The 19515-nt window shown below is 52.5% G+C and overlaps 1 protein-coding gene across 2 annotated transcripts in view; it reads right to left on the bottom strand.

Moving 5' to 3' along the window:
• The window catches only part of PLCD3 (phospholipase C delta 3), a 54112-nt gene that overhangs the window by 12835 nt on the left and 21762 nt on the right, over positions 1–19515 (bottom strand). The window contains exons 2-6 of one of the 2 annotated variants that reach the window (XM_019476046.2): positions 11979–12140; positions 8068–8296; positions 7272–7401; positions 1670–1895; positions 76–277 (exon numbers count right to left, since the gene is read on the bottom strand). In XM_019476046.2, coding sequence (XP_019331591.1) covers positions 76–277; positions 1670–1895; positions 7272–7401; positions 8068–8296; positions 11979–12140 — 949 coding nt within the window. Of the gene's footprint in view, positions 1–75; positions 278–1669; positions 1896–7271; positions 7402–8067; positions 8297–11978; positions 12141–19515 lie in introns of those variants that run through there. The other variant, XM_019476052.2, reaches the window with a different exon arrangement.

Raw genomic sequence — 19515 nt, 5'->3', positions numbered from 1 at the left:
ACCAAGGCTCCCAGCTCTCAATGCCATGACCCCTCAGGCCCCTGTGGTGGCACCCAGCCTCCCACTGGCCTCTACCTGATATAGGCTTCCGTGCTGCTGGGTCCCCCAATCTGGTTGTCAGTCAGGTAGGTGTTGTGGGAAGAAGAGATGAAGTAGTGGCACAGAGGGTGGTTCATGTCCTGGTAGACCTTGGTGTGCTCCTGGTTCAGGATGTTGCCATCAGCAGAGAGTAGGTACATCATGAACCCGTCCAGCATCATGAGGTCTTGCTGCTTGGCTGCAGGGAACAGATTTCCAGGGACTCTCCAAAAGTTGTATCTGGGCACAAGGCCCTTCCTGGGCACCTCCCATGCTCCGTGGCCACCCAAGCCTTGGTTAACCAGCCTAGGGTAGTGCATGGGCTCTTGGCAAAGCCAGGACAGAGGATTCAAGAAAAGGGGGCAGGGCAGCTGCATAAGGAAGTGTCCCCCGATGGGTAGGGGGCATAGTACTAGGAGCCAGGCTTCATAGGTCCTCTCTCTGGATCTATTCTCTTACCAAGTGGTCCAAGACATGGCACGTCCCATGCTCCTTGCCTCATTTTCCCCAGCCATAATGCATTTCCATCATGCCTGTGCCCTTTGATACCTGTTTCCACTTTCAGGAGAACACCAGGAGTAGACTCAGGGGCAGAGACAAATCTGAGGGAAGAGGCACATCCTGCAGAGCTGGAAGTGGGTTTCAAGGGGAAGGAGAGGATTTCTGGGGAAACCTGGGTCAGGCCCCACACTCCTGTCTGGGCTGGCCTGCCAAGATCCTAACACCATAGACATTCTCTGGTAGGACAAGCTTCATGCATCCAGCATAATTCATTAACCCTCCTCACACAGTGCTTGTTGAGTAGCTTGTACTACCCCAGTTACAGCTGGGGAAACTAAGGCATGGAGCACAGTGCTGACTTGTTTGAGGCCTGCAAAGCATCAGTGACAGAGCCATCCTGTTGTGGCAGAGAAGCCCCAAGCTAAAGCCATGGACATGGCCCAGGAGCCCTTGACTCCCCCCACCACACACACACACTTAAGAACAAAGGAAACAACTGGCAATCTGAGCTCCTAAACCCCCTACTCTAACCACTACCCCGCACTACGCTCTGCCTGGTTGGGGAAAGGAGCTGCATAGCTGCAATAGGAGACAAGAAACCTGCTGACACTGGGGTCTGATGGGGCCCCTGGGAGCTGCTACATTGGTTTCATTAAAGCTGATGTTGGTTAAACTGGAGAAGTAGCTGTGTTTACACCAGCCCTGGAATACACAGCAGAGTGTGTGTCCATGTTTTGCACTCTCAGGGACAGCTAGGAATCTCCCTCCCGCTTTGAGGGCACTCATCCTCTGCAAGCCAAGCCTGTTGTTTCTCAGCTCCATTTCCAATGGGAGAAGCAGCCAGGTCCTCAAAGTCACTAAGGGACATCGGACCAAGGATGGAACAGCCCATGGAGTCAGCATTCCTCTTTCATTGCTGCATGGGCTCCACACAGGGCAGCTCTGAGGCATATGGCCAGGGGAAACCATACATTCTTTAACTCTACAGACCCTACAGACTAGTGCAGGCACTAGGGCAGCAAACCAGCCTGCCTATGACAGACATCAGTGAGGCCAAGGCCCCAAGTCAGGCTTCCTGAGCAGACACTACCTTTCTCATTGAGCTCATAAGTCTGGATGATCCTGCGGGCATGAGCCAGATTGGTCTTCTCCCCCTGGTCCTGCAGGAACTCCACCAGCTCCTCAACCGACAGCACACAGTCCTCGCCCGAGTAGTGGTAGAAGATATCATCCAGCTCAGGCCGCTTCATCAGCCGGGTGCAGAACTCCTCAATCTCATGCTCCTCCAGCCGGTCATTGTTGGACTTGTCACATTCCTGCTGGGCACAGAGGGCTGAGACTGAGAGCTAAGCTGAGGGAGCCCAGAGCAGGAGGGCAAATGCCCTCCCACCAGCCCAAGGGCACCCTAGCCCTGACAGGTCAGGTGACTTTAACCAGAGAGAGTCTAACTGAGCGGTCAGAGCTGGGAGCCAGGACACCTGGGTCTTCATCCTGGCCCTAGGAGGATGGATCAAAGTGGAGATGCGATTGCTTCCATTTCACAGATGAGGAAGTGACTTGTGCAGTCATGTAGCACACAGGCGGCAGAGCCAGGCATGACCTCAGGACTAGACTATGTCTACATTGAGCCCTTCACTGAGCCCTCCTGTCAGTCCATGTCCTGAGTCCTTGCAGGGGGGCTGGCACTGAGCTGGGGCTTTTATGACCTGGTATTCAGCTGCTCTATGACCTTTGGGCCGTGTGCTCAGCCCCTCTTAGCTTTCAGGGGCTCATTTGCTGGTGCTGAGCTCTAGCAGCCATGCCTGGACCTGGGCTTGGGTTTCAGGCCACCAAAGGTCAGGGGCTGGCATTTCTCTCTGTGCTGGGGTCCCAAGACAGCAAGTTGAACAAGATGATCTTCAGAGGTCCCTTTCAGCCCTGCTTTTCTAAGATTATAGAAATAAGTTGCCTTTCAGGCCAGGAGCTTTCTGTGGCCCTGCAAACATGAGCTCCACCCCTCCTGCTCCTAAGGAGCCCTCAACCAAGTACAGCCAGAGGAAGGGGCAGGGGTGGATGTGACTCCTCTCCCATCCTGGACCCAAAGGGTTAACAGGCTCCTGTCTCTGGCAGCTGCCTCCCCCAGCTCAGCTGAGGAAGATGAGGCTCCAAGGGTTTCAGGTTCTTCACAGCTGTGCAAGGTGCTGAGCCATGACTTGGAAGAGCAGGGCCACCTGCCTTGTGGGGGGGGAGGAGGTAAAGTTACAGCTCTTGGCATCCAGGCTCCTCTTGCCCAGGGACTTGATTGCTACTGATATCTGTGGCATGGCTGGAGATGGACGCTCCAGCCCTGAGCTAAGATCACACCGTTTTCACCTTTCCCAGCAGGAAACGCTGGTCTGAAACCAAAGGGAACTTGTCTTGTTGGGCGGGGGACAAGCTACTATGAGAGAAGGCTCAGCTCGGAGGGGAAGAGGGGTCATATAGGCCAGGCCCTGGCCTGAGCTTATGGAGACTAGGGTTCAGCCTTTGTTCTCTGCAGCACGACCCTGGGCATGTCAATGGAAGTTTTATGAAAGAGCTTTGGAAAATCCCAGGAGCAATCAGGGACTCTGCTCCTCAGTGAATCTGGGCCTCACTTCTCCAGCTGGAAAGTGGGAGCTATGGCATTTGTCTTGCCTGGACTGGGAGCATTGTTGGACAGGTGTGTGTCTGTGTTACAACTGGCACAACGATGCCTGGAGCTGCTGTGAGGACAATGTTTTCGGGTCAGCCTGAGCCATCTGATGGCATCTATATGAGAAGAGTTGTGGGGCTGGTTTCAGCTCTGTTCTTTGTAGACATGCACTACCCTCCCACAGCCTGGCACGCATTCAGCTAAGAGGCCAGGGGTTGAACATCCTAGAGGCTGAACATATCCTTAGGTGGGCGCCTGGATCAGGCTGGGGTGCCATGGAGCCTGCACCCCCAGCCACATGGGTCTCCAGAACAGCATTCCCTCTAAGCGGCACAGCATGCACGGACGTGCAGGTGCGCTCATGCCATGCTGCCAGGCGCGCCTGCGTGGCTGCGCATGCCACACAGCTTAGAGAGAACGCTGCTCCGAAACTCAGTCAGGCCCCTCAGTCAGAAGTGTTGTTGCTACCCTAGTTTCTTTCCAGGTACAGCACAGGACTCTGCTCTTGCTCCCAGGGGTTGATGTTGAAGAATAGAGCTGCCTTGAGGAACTAAGGCCTGCAGGCCCCTCACCTTCCCTGAGCTCTCACAGGCTGAATGCTGCTACAGTTTTGCTCAGACCAGGCACTAATCCAGCTCCACCTGGACCATCCCCACCCCAGTGCACCAGCTACAATTCTTGCCCCAAACTAGCTCCAGGTCAAACCCAGCCTCCTTGACAGGATGAGACTGAGGGCCCAGAGCACCCTGTGCTGCCAGTCTCAATCAGACCCATGCCTGCCCAGGGTCTGGGTGGTCACAACTCAGACAGGCACATTTCTGAGCTGCTGCAGTGGGAGTGCTGGACCCCAAGGGCACCATGAACCAGATCTGGCACCCCCAAAAATGTCCCTTCCCCTGCACTGTGCAGTGTTCTGCAGCGAGTCTCCCACCTCTCTCTCATTTCTTGTAGAAACAACTTAATTGTCACTGGGAAACCCAAGACTGCACAGCCCAGTGCTCAGGGAAGATGTGACAGATCAAGGTTTGTTTCTTGCTCCGTTGAGTATTAAATTATTTCTACAAAGGGGCATGGCTACCACAGCAGAGAGGAAGGATGCCCACCCCAGAAGGTCATACAGCTGGTGGCCGTCACTTGCACATGGGATATGGGAGAACCTAAACTCTAGTCCATGCTCCAAGCCAGGCAGAGCAGAGACCTCAGAGCGGGTCTGCCATCTCCCAGGCAGATCCCATCCCCTGGAGAGAGTGGTGTCCATCTGGTCATTGTGAGGAAGGAACATGCCGGAACAAATGTCTACCTCATTACAGCATCCATGGTTAGGAGTCCCCAGGGAAGCTAGGACTGCTAGGGAGCAGAACTTCCCACTCTCCACAGCATCCCCACAGCAGCTGAGGCAGCTTCTACCCTATTTGGCGACTATAGCTGTGATGCCTGACTCAGACTCCATCCTGGGTAATTCCAGTCTATCAGTGGAAATCCAACAGTGGAAGGTCAATACACACCAATGCAAAGTGCTGGGCCTAGGGAAGAATAATCCAGAGTACAAATACAGAATGGGAGGTAACTGGTGGGGTGACAGCATTGCCAAGAAGGACCTGGGGGCTTTGATGGATCACACACTCAACAGGTTCAATGTGATGCAGTTGTAAAAAAAGCTAATTCAAGTTTAGGCTGCTTCAACAGGAGTATTAGGTATAAAACAAGAGACAAAATGGTGTCTCTGTACCCAGTGCTGATTAGGCCTCATCTAGGGTACTGTGTGTAGTTCTGGGCTCCACATTTTAAGAAGGATGGTTGCATCTACACGTTCATTAATGCGCCAGAGTTACTGCAAATTTAATTTAGTACTTGCTTAATTTAGTAGTGCCAGCGAATGCTTTTTTAGTGACGCTACTGTGCAGTAGCCTAATCATACTGAGGAGTAGTGTATTAGCACTGTCTGTGCTGTGACACACTACTGCACAACGTTGTTAGGCTACTGTGCATTAAGCATCTTGTGTAGACGCAGTTGATGTGGAGAATTTAGAGAGGATCTAGAGGAAGGCAACAAAAAAAGAGGGGTTGGAAGGCAAACCAAATGGGGAAAGTAGTGATTTTCAACCAGGGTGCTGCAACACTCTGGGGAGCCTTGAGATCCTCCTATGCTAGCACTGCTAGGTGTGGACACATGATTCACAAGATAAACCAAGAGATTTCAAATAGAAATCCACAGTGTCAAAACAGTCCTGCCCTGTTGTAGGCTTTCTAAGTCCTTTGCAAGAGAAGAATTGCTCTATTGTTTGTCTGTAAAGAAGTGAAAACTAGGAGCTGGAACTTTCTGAGGAGTACCTTGAATCTAAAAAAGGCTGAGAACCACTAGAGGAAGGGTTGAGAGGATTGGGCATGCTTAGGTTGCAGAAAAAAGCAATTAAGTGGGAGCCATGGTAGCAGTTCTCAAATATCTGAATGACTGCCATAAAGAAGAGGGAGAACAACTTTTCTCCCTTGTTGCAGAGAGCAGGATGCATAGCAATGGCTTAATGTTATGGTAGAGCAGATTTATATCAGATATCAGCAAAAAAATTCTGCACTGCTAGAAGAGTGAGGCAGTGGGATGGACTTCCCAGGGAAGCTGTGGAATCTCCTTCACTGGATGTTTTTAAAAAGAGGTTAGATAACACTGGACAGGGCTGGGTGAGGAGTGGCGTGCCTGCATTCCGGCAGAGGGTTGGCCCACATGACCCATCCATCCCACCCTGCACTCCTGTGATTCTGCGAGCAGGAACACACACACAGGGTGCAGCTTCCAGTGGGAATGCTGCAGGGGTGGGGCTGGCTTGGGTGGTCAGCAGAGCTGGGCTTTATGCCCTCCACCCTCCCCTGGTGGCAGCTTTATTTGTGACTCAAAGGAGCATGAGTGACTGGTGCCTCCTGAATCTAGGGGGGCACCCACAGAAGCTGCCAACAGCAGCGGCTCTGTTAGGGTGGAAATCAGTCCTACTGACAGCATCAGTGTCGGCCGTCGGGGGGGCACCGGCCCCATTGTGGGGGGGTCACGTGCACCCCCGTGCACCCCCTACCAGTCGCCTATGCGAAGGAGGCAGCTCTGCTCCTGCCTGCACCTCACCCTAAGCCCTCACTCCACTGCGGGTTGCTCCTGTCTCTCTCTGGCACAGGCTGAGTGCTTAATGGGATGCAGATGTTCCTGGCTCCAAAGCAAAAGGTGGGGGGTGGGACTGTGTCTGTGCTGGAATGCACTCTTGCTTCTCCATCTCCCTGCAAGGCTGACAGGCTTTCTGGGGCAGTGGGGAGAAGAAGGGGAAGGCTGCCTGGCTTGGAGCCATTACCCGAGGCTCTCCTGGGTGGGCTGAGCTCTGAGGCCCTGCTGGTAGTGTTCTGCCTTCCACGGCGTTGCTGGGCTCAGGCTTGCTGGGGGCACATGGAGAGTGGATTCATGTCCAAGGTGAGGGGAGAACCCCGCAAAATCAGGGCCTCTTCTCCCAGATGAAGGGCGTTGGGCTTGGATTAGGACCCGGCAGCCAGCACTCATGCTCAAAGGGGACAGTTCACCATGTTTCCTATCAGAAAACGCTAATTTGTCAAGACCAAATGTTTTGTGGAGACTGCCCCAGTCCCAGCAGGGCAGGGTGGAACAGGGGTGGGCTGGAGCCTACAGTGCAATGACCAGCCACCGGTCAGGGCACTCCCAGGGAGGGTGGAGACACAGGCACAAGTCCCCGCTCTGCCTGTTTGCAGCAGGGGATGGCACTTGGCTCCCTCATGGCCTGGGCGAGCACCCTCACCATCAGGCTGTCAGCTGCTTCAGAGCAAACCTCCCCCAGCCTCTCCAACTGGAGCCATTCTGCTTTGTTTAAGTAATTACAGAGGCCCTGGACCTGGGCCTCACACACCCTGGGTGAGCGCCTGGCTTCCTGACCCCATCGCTATGTAATTATTTATACCAAGTGGAGCAGGTGGGGTGGGAGGGCCCTCTCTACTGAATTTTAGGGTCAGGGTATGCTATCGATTACTGTCAGCGGGTGTGTGGAAAGGGTACCTTGAAGAGCTGGTGGGCATAGATGTCATTCATATCAATGTTGATCATCCTCAGCATGTTCTTGATCTCCTTGAAGCACATCTTGTTGTCTTTGTCCTTATCAGCCTGGCGCAGAATGTCATGGATCCAGATGCAGCAGAGGTTAAGGAAAGCACCTTCACTGAACTCACCAGCTCCAGCTCCCCACCATTGCCTGCCCCCCCCACTCCTTATACCCACACCCACACCTCCAGATCAGTCTGTGCCAGGGAGCCAGCTGCCAGGCTGTTGAAATGAGCTGCCAGGGGCCAGTTCACTCCATAGAGGACTCCCTTCTGCTGAAGCCTTTTCTGCCATGGAGCTCAGTTCTACCATAAGGACTGGCTCCAAAACTGACTGCAGCCAGTGGAGCTTGCATAGGCTTCAGTCAGGCCCTGAACAATCTGTGATGGGACCGGAGTAGACTCTCATCTCCCCTTTCTGCCACCCAAGAGCCATAACCATTTCCCCACTCTCCACCACCCTCCCAGCCTTGTGCTGCTTTAGCTGATTTAACTGAAGGGGCTGGTGCTCACACCCAGCTTGTACAATCAAAAACACAGTTCCTATATGGCAGAGGACTTTCTTGTATTACTGGCAGGAGAAAACCCTGGGGGTCTGAAGACATCAGGCTGGTGACCCTGAGGGCTGGAAGACTGGTGAAAAAGGGAGACCCATTGAGGCAGGTTTTTGTAGGCCCTGTTGCATGGCCATGGAGCAGGACCACAGTGAAGGATAGACTCTGGGAGATTTCCATCAACTCAGATGGAAAGGATATTGGTCAAGTTTCTCTCTCTGGCTCATGGCTTTCACTCTGGCCATAAGTTTGTTCAGGCCCCGCACCCACGTCTGGGCCTCCTCCTCACGCTGGGCAGCCAAGTCCAGATTCTTCCGCTTGCCCTTGAAGACAATGGTGAAGCAGTGCTTCTCAGGGAAGGAGCTACCATACTTGCGGAGGCCCTCTGATTGGTAGCCCTCACGCACACCTTCAATGTGCACGATGGAGACTGCAAGAGAAGAGAGCTAGTGGAAGAGGGATGGGCCCGGCATCCCGTGCTGGACACTCACATCTGGCCTTGGGCTTCTCTTCCCTGATTAATAAGGACCTGCTGGAGTAGAGGGGCCTATGTTTCCAGCCTGCAATTTACTGAGAACCTTTTAGAACCTGCTGATGGGTCAGTGGGTCCTGCCATCAGAAGGGCCCCAGAAGGCACCGCTGAGCAGACTATATCAGCTGGCCTCTTGACCCTACTGCTGGGAACCCAGGTGGACTGGGTATTCTTGGTGGGATGGAGGCATGGGAGAGATCCCTCAAGAGGTTTGCAAATGACAAACTGTGTTGCTGCCCTGGTGCAATCCCTTCCCCACCCCTCCAACACATACTGTTATCTATGGGTATGGGCATCCGATCAATTGACCCCAGGGCAAAAGCAAGTGGTGATTTACACCATATCAGCAACTCCATGCACAATCTTATCCCATGGTAAATGGAAACTGAACTGCAGTAGCTTAGACCCTCAGTGAAAGAGCAGTTTAGTTTCCACTTAACACAGGGCATGTCTACACTTCACGTTGCTACCGTACTTTAGTACCCAGTGCTGTTACTGCGCCGTGCGCATGGTGCACAGGTAGATTTCACCACTACATCGCTGTAGCAGCATGCTATAACCAGGAAGCGTGCCACTACAGTGACATAGCTGGCGATCACCTGTAGACCCGCATGATCACTACAATGCCAAAGCGTGCCATACAGCGACATAGCGCATCACTATGTCACTGTACAGTGACATGTAGATGCACCCACAGAGTAAGAGATGCACACGAGCACTTACTGTGGAACAAAAGCTGCACAATAAAGCCCTGTGGAAAGGTTCTGAGTCTCAGGGCTGTCTCATGTGTCCCGTTCCCTCCCTGGCCTGAAGGTGGGTGGGTTAACCAGTTTGGCTACAAGAAGAACAGTTTCTTTCCCCTCCCCAGGAACTGTCATCAGGGAGCTAGAGGTGCGCACACCCTTCCTGAAGCTCAGGCCTGACTCTCCTGCTAGAGCTTGTTCCCCTGGTTGCTGCTACAGTCTGGATACTGCAGCCAAGCAACACCTTCTTGGCTGCTTATTTGACCTGTGTTTGAACTTTCAGCCTTTTGAAGCCCGTTACCACCCAAAACCACCTGGGAGGAAGGACTCCGCTCCCGGCTCGCCCTACATGCCAGCTACATCAAGGAAGAGCTGAGCAGAATCTTAAACTTGCTGGGTTTGAGCTTTCACTGTTGGCCAAACCAGGTCCACATCAGCTCACAAAACCAAAGCCATCTGGCAGTGCCATGGCTGGGACTCCAGGGGTTTGGTACTCTTAACAGGGCAGTTTAGCACCCAATGTATCCCCACTGTGCCACACTCTCAAATTCAGGGCCCATGGGGCAAACCTGGGAGAGCACATGGATTCTGCTGGGGACAATGCAAAACAGACTGGCTCCATGTTGCTTTGAACATTAGCTAGGCAGGACCCATCAGCTCAGCCCTGTGGTCTGGGATTGGTTGGGAACTCATGCCCAGCAGTACCAATGAGTCTGATCCATCTCCACTTCTCACCTCCACAATGTATGGTCATGGGAGTATTTTGCCAAAGTGACTTCTTTTCCCCCCTCAACCGCACTGCCAAGAGCAGCATTTTCAATAGGGCTCAATAAATTGAAGGACTTAGTCCTGTCCTCCTGGGTAGAATTTTAACAAGGGTCTTGCCTATCTTCACCCTGCTTACTCTACAGAGGGAGCCCGAATACTGTGAGATGCTGAGCAACCTCCACTGCCTCAAAGGATCTGGTTCCAAAGGACCAGATTTTCACAAGACCTCTGCCCACTGGGTGCTAGTTTCTCTGAAGCTTGGGCCCTGACTGTTGAAAGAGCACCTGCATGGGCTAATGGGCATCATTCTGCTGATTTTATCAATGCCCACTGCAGGGATGACACCAGGGGAGTTGCCTCTCCACCAGTTTCCTGGGTGACTGAGCTGAGATCTGTATTGCATTTCACGCTCTCATTAGTATTACATTAACTGGTTATGGCAGTTAGTCATGGATATAAGCAAATGGTTCTCACCCCATTAGACCCAGTGCACCCCTCCATAGACTCAAGGCACCCCTCTTGAAAATCTAGCTCTTAGTTATTTTTTGACTACAGAAAAATAATAAAGCAATTTTCCTGATGCAAAGAAGTCAAGAAGACCACAACAGGGCAGAATGTGTTTAAACCTATGGGTTCTTATTTGAAATCTCCAAGTTGATTTTGTGAATCACGTTTACACACCTAAAGAACTAACATTGTGTGGCACCCCACAGCACCCTTGAAAGAATCTCAAGGCACCCCAAGGTACTACAGCACCCTGGTTAAGAACTACTGATCTGCGCTCTTTTGCTGCATTCATTGTGGGGCTCTTAATGCCAAAAGAATGTGGCTGCAGCAGGGAGACTTCAGAGAAAAGCAACAAGCACATAGCAAGGAGGCAGTACTTCTGAAGGACCAAGTGTTTTATCAGGCAAATGCTTCTATGGACATCCAACTTCATGCTCCCAAATGGGTCATTGCAATGAATGGGTCTGTGCCTGGTTGTGGGGTGGGAAGAGGCCTACCGTACGTGGCACTGGGGAACAGCTGTGCCCCATGGCAATAGCCTACTGGACCTAAGCACAGAAAATGTAATCCAGCTCTCTGAAGGGTATCTTCTCAGTGAGCCCTCAGGCTGTGGGCTAGGCTGCCAGGGAAGTCTAGACCCTGAGCTGGGATGCCAGAGAACAAGGGCACCATTTTTAGTCTGCACCCAGCATGCTGGGCTCTGTGGAAAATTGGATTCTGGATGAACCAAGTGCGGTGGGATGTCCAGCAGGAAGAGCCTGGCCCTGACAAAAGGGGCCAGGGACACACAAGACCTGTGTTTAAATCCAACTCCTCCCATTCTAATCCCAGGCCAGACAGAGGTCCTGTGAGCAAAGAATTTGGTGTCCCTGACCGAGACAGTGCTCCAGGCCACTGTAGTGCAGCATGAAAACTGAGCTGTGTGTCTGCATGTATTTGGGGTGGGGGATGTCTTGCTTGGTCCAGAAATCAAACCAGAGCATATCTGCCAAGAGATGCTAAAAAAAGAAGTTATGGTGAGGACAAAAAGGGGTTGTGATAGCATGGAGAGCCCTGAACAGAGGGGTGGAGACACCCCTTGGCAAATCTGTTGGCTGGCTCTGACCCTCTGCCAGGAGGGCAGTGGTGATGGAAGCCTGGAGTTGAGAGCTCTGTGCTGCTTGTCACCCTGGAGGTCATGCCCCTAGCCTTTTTCTAGGCCTGTCATTTGATTTCTCTGAATAGCAGTGGGAATCTGGAAAGAAGTGAGTGCTAGGTCCTGGTGTGGCTGTGGTTCTAAGCACTGAGACAAGGCTCTAGGTTGTGTGGTGTCACAAGGAGCGCAGGGTTCTGAGATTTTTGGTGCACAGAGGTTGATCTTTGTTCTAGGGTGTTTTCCTGCTTATGTTGGGTTCTGGCTTCTAGATTGGAGGAGGTTGTTGTTCTGGGTGCTGCATTTGTGGGAGCTTGGGTTTTGAATCCTAGGGCGGTTTGGTGGACCCTGTGCTTGGGATTCCCCACTCCTTGTTGGAGAGGACTGGTTTGCAGATTCTGTATGGTGCTTCCCCTGAGCTGTGACTTACAGATCTGCTTGGAATGAGCCCGTTGAAAGCGGCTCTCAAACCAGATGGTCATCCCATCCTCCTGCAGGCGGTATAGCCGTTCCTTCTGCCCCCTGTGTGACTTGATCTTCCACAGGAGGGAACCCTTCAGCATCACCTTGATATCTTCATCTTCTGTCAGACCTGTGTGAGCAAAACAGCGGAACCCGTCAGCTCTCCAAAGCCAGCAGTCCCTGCTGCCAGGCTAGTCACTCCGGGCTGCCACTCAGCTACATTCCTCAGCTGCCCCAGCCCCTGGGTGAAAGGTGGACAGGCTTCTGATCATGCCTGTCGATGCTTTGTCCTGCGCTAGGGGAATCCAGGCCCTGATCAATGAATGGACTCCAGCTAACCAGCATGTGCAACATCCAGGCAAAAACCCAGACACACCTGCTCTAGAAAGCCCAGGCTTCAACATCTCCAGCTAAAAAAACTCTCCTTTATCTGCAGAAGAACTAGGTTTTATGCCCTTGTAGGAGACACCACCAGTGAGTGACAAGATTGTCCACATGCACACACAAGTTCACTCACACCAGACTAGAGGGCCTCACAATGGTATTTGACACCCATAACAGGGTCATCTGGGCTGCCAGAGCCAGGCTATTGGCAAGGCTCTGGACCCAGTGTTAGTGGATACAAGATCTACCCTTGGCTCTGCCAGCATTTTGTGGGCACTCGGACCAAAAGCAGCCACTCAGGCTCTCAGATACTTTCTGGCCCCCCAAGGTTGCTTCCAAACACTAAGGCACTGAAAAGCAGCGATTTTGGAAAGAGCAGCCTTGGCTGAGCCTCCCCAAGGGATAACAAGATGGCACCAGGCAGTCAGGGAGTGAAAAACACTAGGTCCAAGAGCAGGGGTCTCCCTCCCCACCCACCTGTCTCCTGGGCACCATGTAGTTTGCAAGCACAGCTCCATTCATGCCCTCCTTGAGCAAACAGTGATATTGCACGTGAGGCACCGAATGAGCTGCTGGCCTGAAGGCTGGTTAGAGATAAATACGGAGCATGCTGAGCTTGAGCCTGCTCCTGGCTCAATTGTCTCCCCAGCAGAGTGACCAATTCTCCTCTGGGAGCTGCCAGGCTGGCAGCAAACCACAGCCCACTAACCACAAAGGGATGGCATGCATGCAAGCAGGGGGGGACTGGGTCCTTCCTCAGGGCAGCTCTCCTCAAGCTTCCAGTGCCAATCTGCAATCTGATTCAGGCAGGGCTCCATGAAATGAACCAGGTCAGTTGCCCTTTCCCCAAGGAGTTCAGAGAAGCAGCAATAAACCACAAAAAGGAAGCTGCATTGAGTGTTTGTGGGTGAACGGGATCCAGGACTCCTGGATTCCAGTTCTACTTAACACCCACAGCCAGGGAAACCAACGTGCTGAGATCTCTGGAAAATCAAGCCCTAAAGGCCTGACTTTCCAGAGCTGCTGAGCTGCTGCAGCTCCCCACAATTTCAGCTGGCAATTCTGCTCCAACTCCTCATCCATGCAAGGGGCCGCTGCTCTTGACCTCACCAGGGTGCCCTGAGGCTGCCTCGAAAAGCCCTTTATCATCCATGGCGGAATGATGCTGCTGCAATTTAAAGAGCCATTCTATTTCACAAGGGGCAAACCTGGTTTCTTGGGCCTTGTGGAGAGTCACTGTCCATCTAAATTACTACTATAAACTTTCTGCACGGCCTCTATCCCTATTACAGTTGTGATGGGAAATGCTGGGGTCATCTGATCCCAGCAGTCTTTCCTGCCCAAGTGCAGGGTGCTGGACCCGATGATCTATAAGGTCCCTTCCAGACCCTATGAAACTATGGCAGAGTTGCAGTTGCTGTGAGACACTGTCTCTGAGGCCTGAAGTCTGGCTGAGCGTCTGATATGTGCTTCCCCCACAACACACACACAGAAAATAAGAGAGAGGGAGCTGGCAGGGCAGGTGCTGGCTGGGAGCAGATCTTCCCAAGCAGGGGGTCATACAGAAAACAAGATGTAATCTCAATCCAGCACATCAAGTCATCAGCTGTACACAGCTCTCCAGAGCAGCAGCAGCTGCAGTAACAGCCAACCACAATCCAACCTTGTCCCTGAGCCAGGCCCCTTTTTAAGACCCCAGATCACGCAGGGATATATGCAGTGTTCCAGGAATACAGAAGAGAGCCTTAAAGGGACACTCATTTTGAGCCCCTAATCTAGTTTTGCCAGGATTCAAAAACCTGCTGCCTACTTGATTTGAAATGAGAGGAGCTTGTGGGGGTGGGGAAGGGAAGCAGGGATTTGCCTGACTGCACTAGGATTTGGGTGCCAACTCCTTTGGGTTCCTCCAACATCCCCAGCCCCAGCTCTTCCCTCATGGAACAGCAATGGGAAGCACCATGTCTCCAAGCCAGAACAGGGGAGGCGGGAAGCGAGGCTGGAGAGACAAGATTCATAGATTGTAAGGCCAGAACGGACCTCAGAAGATCATCGGGTCCAGCCCCCAAGGTCAGCCTAAGCAGCCCAGCTTTACCACCCATGTGCAGAGAGATGCTCAGAGAAGTGACAGTCACGTCTGTTTTATGCTGAACCTCCAGCAGCAGCACCTGCAGGTGCCGCTCATAACACAGGGGAGGAAGGGGCTTGGGAAGAAATGGGCTTTCCCTGGACAGTGGGGCTGGTTCCTCTCTAAGACTGGTGGAAAGTAGAAGTAAGAGGACTGAGCTAACAGAGTAACACCAGGGTATAAAGAGGCAGGCAGTGGATAAACAGGCCCAGAAAGTCCTTAATTAAATTTAAAAATATGGAAATTAAAGAGCCATGGAAAATCCTTCCACAGCCTCCAGAGGAAAAGAGCCAGAAACCAAGTGTAAATTCAGTTTTCATCACCTCCTTTGCAACAAACCCTCATACACAAAATGGAAATCCAGACACCACTCCCTGGGTGTGTGAGCCTGTCCAGCATGACACTGGCACAGCCACCACCCCAGTGCCCTCAGATGTATCCCCTGCTCTCAGCACAGCCCGGCCAGCCGAACTGTAGAAAGGAGTCAAGAGCCAAGTTGACTTGCTCTGGACCTAAGCCTACTCCCACTTCAGCTGTGGAAACATCTCCATTGACCTTAGCAGCGTGGGGTCAAGTGCTCAATGGGGAATTCCCTTGCTCGCTGCTTTACCGGCCTCTGTAGAGGCTTTGGCTGACATCAGAAACACGGAGGATGTTTGAGCCACAAACAAACCCACCCCTCCTGAAACCATGCTGCAGAGCGGGGAGTGAATGCCTTCTACTTTGGTGCACCCAGACCCAGCTATCAAGCTGACCCCTGTGGGCCCAGCCTCAGGAGGCCCCATGGGGGACATTGGGCAGAAGACACTATCCCAGGACCTTCTGGCAGCATTTGGATGCATCAGTCAACCCCCTACCCTACCCTGCCCTTCGATCCTTATCTGTCTCCCTCCTCCCCAGAGAGGATGGCTCTCAGGTCTGGCTGATGACAAACATGCCTCATTTCCAGTCCAAACACTGGCCACTGCATTGATCCTCCACATTCCTGAGGCAGCCTGCTCTCTCCAGGAAAGAAAGAGTGGGCTTGTCCACTCCCTCCAGCTTCCCCAATCACTACAAAGCTAACCTCTTGCTATATATGCCCACATTCCCTTCTCCTTTCCATGCCACCAAGTCCCAGAAGGACAGGAGGGGGCAGGAGGAATCGGCTAAGTACAGATTTTGGAGGAGGCTAACAACGTTCCAGCTGTTACTCAGGGCAGCTTGGTAGCCAGAACAGGTCCCCAGGTGGCCTGTCTGTAGGCATACCATGGTTTGGGATGGTGTCCCCCAGAGGGGCTAACCAACTTTACCCATTTGCAATGATATCACCACATGGATGTCACTAGGCAGGTGTCAGCTGTTCCCACATACAACCTGCCCTGCCGCAGAACAGGCTCAGCCAGGGGCCAGACTGACAGAGACCTGCACTCATGTCCACCAGCAGAGGCCAGATAGTCAGTGATGTTTCAGCCAGGTCTTGCCTGAGCAAGTCAGTTCCCTCACATGCTTCCAAAAATCCCACTTTGGCACTGCCAAGCTGTACCCTTTGGCTTAAACCCCTTGGTATGTCTGGGCCCTCACGCACAGCTCAGGTTTGTTGCTTCCAGGTCTCTTGCTTTTAGTCTCTTTCCACGCACTTCTACCTGAAAACAGCTGACAGGGCTCCTGCATGATTAATGCACATGCACACACAGATGCAGCTAATCCCTGCATTCCTGGGCTAAACTGAACCTTGTTGCCAAATAAATACCTCACAGCCTGCAGAGCCCCACAGCTAAGTGCAAGGGGCAATGCTAGTGAGCAGGGCATAGGACTCCACTCCTAACTCAGACTGTTGATGGCTTGTATCAGGCAGGCCATTGCATTTGGTGGCTCAGTTTCCCCCAGGGAAGGGGATGTAGCAACTGATCATCACTTACAGGAGTATTACCAGGAGCTCAGTAGTGCTGCCCTAGTATTCTGTATGCTACAACCCCAAACATGAGTCCTTGCTGAGCTAAGATCTGCAGACACCATCCTTGCCCTCAAAATCTTACCCTCAGTAACTCACTCAGGCCCCAGGGAATGGATGGTAGGGCTGAGACTACAGCTCAGCTCTCCCAGGTACCTGTCCTCTACCCACTCCATTGCAAAACTTCCTCTGCTGTGCTTGGCAGGCATCCTGGCCTCCACCTCAGCAGGCTGGCTTTTACATGCCAGAGCTCTTGACAGCATATGCCCAGGCTACAGGCAAGCCAGCCCCTGGCCTGACAGTCCTGCTACTCCCTGTCCAGATTTGCCAAAGCACTGCCCTCCCTACACTGTGCCCAGGGCCTAGGCAGCACTGTTGCCTCCCACAGTAGGCTTAGGCTGCCTACAGAACAGCCTTCAAGGCACTTCTAGCACCACCCTCACACTAACACACAGGGTGTTTCCAAAAAGAGACCTGCTTTTTCTTTTCACTATCCAGCTGGCTCTACCTACACTCCTCCCCTGTTTCACACTAAAGTTCACGCAACCTGAGTCAGGCTGTAGCCACTGGGGACCTTAGAGGGACAGGTCCTCCAGTGCCTGCAAGTCCACCCTGGCTGTAGCTCAGACTGTAGCAGCAACTCTCTTAAAACCTGAAGATTTTCTCCTGCTTCTACTGACCCACCTGAACAGGTCAGTGCTCAGAGGCAAGAGAGCAAGCTTTCTACTCATGGGAATAGGGAGCTGTGTCCAGCCTCATGGTGGTGGCAGCTGGGCCATTAGCACAGGTCTGTCCTCACCGTGGTGGCAACAAGACCTAACTGGGTGGCTTCTGAACCTGTCTCACATGTATGCTCTCCCTCTGGAATCACACTTGGTGAAGATGCTGCAGGATCATCAGAGCAGCTGTTCTACAGCCTGCTGGAGCCCCAGTTCTTGTAAAAGGAGATCCAGAAGATGCTGGAGATGAGCTAGGCACACTTCTAGGCTTGGAGCAGGTGGGCAGAAAGCACAGGGGGATGTGCTGGCAGGGATGCAGGGCAGACACAGAGGCCAGAAAGCATGCCACAGCTGTGGCTATCAGAAGGTTTAGCTCATGTGCCAAAACTCAGAGATCCTGGGTGCAAGTTGCTCATACAAAGGACATGGATTCCCCATAGGCTTGTGCCTGGTGGGTGACGTTCTGGCGATAGCAGGCAGAGATGTCTCAGCCAGTGAAGACACACTGGCACTGCCCAGGCAGCTTCATGAGGAGCTTCCAGGCACCAGACACCTGGGTTTTACTCCCAACTGTGCCCCTGATCTGCTGGGCAAATTAGGCTCTGCTCTTTCCCTCACTCCACACAGTACTTTGCCCCCTTCAGCCCTACAGGCACTGCTTGGAGTTCCTGCAATAACAGGTGCAAAGTAGAGTGGTCTCAGGTCCAAGGCATTGATGCTGGTAGCTACTGCTCTTCCATCATGCCTCCGCCACAGAACCTCTTATTGTTTTCTTTCTCCCATTAGCAGCTGCCCAGGAAAAAAAGATCCCTAAAGGAATTGTCTTCCATGGGCCAATCGGATCAGTCTTTCCTTCTCCTCCCTGGGCCAGGGCTTCATGTGGGTTTGAGGCACACTGGGAGTCTCTGAGTAATGCAGGAAATGGAGGTGAGTCACCAGGCCCTTTCTCCAAACTGTTCCTCTTGCTGCAAATAGCAGCTTAGATGATGCAGAAAAATGCTCTTGGCTGCTGCATGTACAGACATAAACTATTAAATGTGCAGGGGGGTGGAGGGAGGGCCCAAACCCAGGCAGAGAGGAGAAAACTGCTGAAGAGGTTACAGGGGGTCAAAGGGATGTGGAAAGGTAACAATGGGGTTCAGCAGAGCTGTGCAGGCACTTGCTTCCAACCAGCCCCCTCAGCCCTCCCTGCTGCTGGCAGGCCCAGGCAAACCACACCCCGTGCTCCTTCTGAGCTATTACTTTTCCGGCTCATCTCTGAAAAATAACTCTGTTATTGGCTCCCACTTCTTGCGCTGGCCAGGTTCTGTAAAAACAGATCCCAGCAGTGCTTTGAAGGCACACTCAGTGTAAGAGCTCTGCCCAGTCAATTTTTTTGCCTCTTTTCCTAATAACAACACGTAGCTATTGTTGTTTGTTTTAGAAGATCCTGTTAACTCATAGCTGGCTCAGCCACCTCTTTCCCTGCTAGTTTGTAGCCTGTTGCAGGTCTAGCACCACCCGCCCTGGGATGCAGGGCTCCAGGTTTCCATGTCTGGCTAGGTACAAAGCTGCAATGAGATCTGGCTTGTGCTGTAGCTCCTCTTCTCTGAGGGCCCAGACAGACAATACCTTGACACCAGCACAATTCACCTTAACTCTGCCCAAGCTGGCATCACTTTACCAGAATCAAGGGTAAAACTGCACCGGCATAAATGACACTGAGGTATATAGCCTCTATATGCAGGTGCCATCTAATGGTGAGGTCAAGTAATAGCACCTAATGCATTCAGTTAATCCAGGATGGCTACTAGTGGCTGCATCCCCATGAGCAGGGGCATGTAGTTGCGGCAAGGAAAAAAATTGTGCTGCTGCTTTTTGCCCCATTGCACACCTCTGCACGTGGGGTTAGCATGGGGAAAAATTCTCTGGGTGGGTAGGGGAGGCTGGGGCCAGCACCTAGGCTGGAGTCCTGGGGGCCTCCTGGGGCTCCAGCAGCAGCAATCTGGGTGCACAGAGCCTGGTCAGCAGCTGAAGTGTGGCTCTGGCTGGCCAGGCTCTGGTTTCAGGCAGCGCACACTGCTGCCATGTGCACTGCCCTGCTTATTTTCCTTGCACTTTTTTTTATACCAGGATTTCCTGGTATCTAAATTTAGCTCTGCGCTGCAAGTATGCAGCATGGAGAATCAAATCATATGCACAGGGTACATTTTGCAGTGCCTCAGAAGCCTTTGAGGTGCCACAAAACACATGTGCTCACTCATGTGGATATGGCCAATCTGTCTGCTCCAGATCCTGGTGTTATGTACATTGGTTTTGTACCCTCATGTAAGTCACACTGGTATAAATGTGTCATCATCTGTCC

Source organism: Alligator mississippiensis, chromosome 4 (genome assembly GCF_030867095.1).
Source record: "Alligator mississippiensis isolate rAllMis1 chromosome 4, rAllMis1, whole genome shotgun sequence".
In the NCBI taxonomy this organism is placed as follows: Eukaryota; Metazoa; Chordata; order Crocodylia; family Alligatoridae; genus Alligator; species Alligator mississippiensis.
The sequence above is the reverse complement of the archived record's forward strand: the minus strand, read 5'-3'. Positions and strand labels throughout refer to the sequence as shown.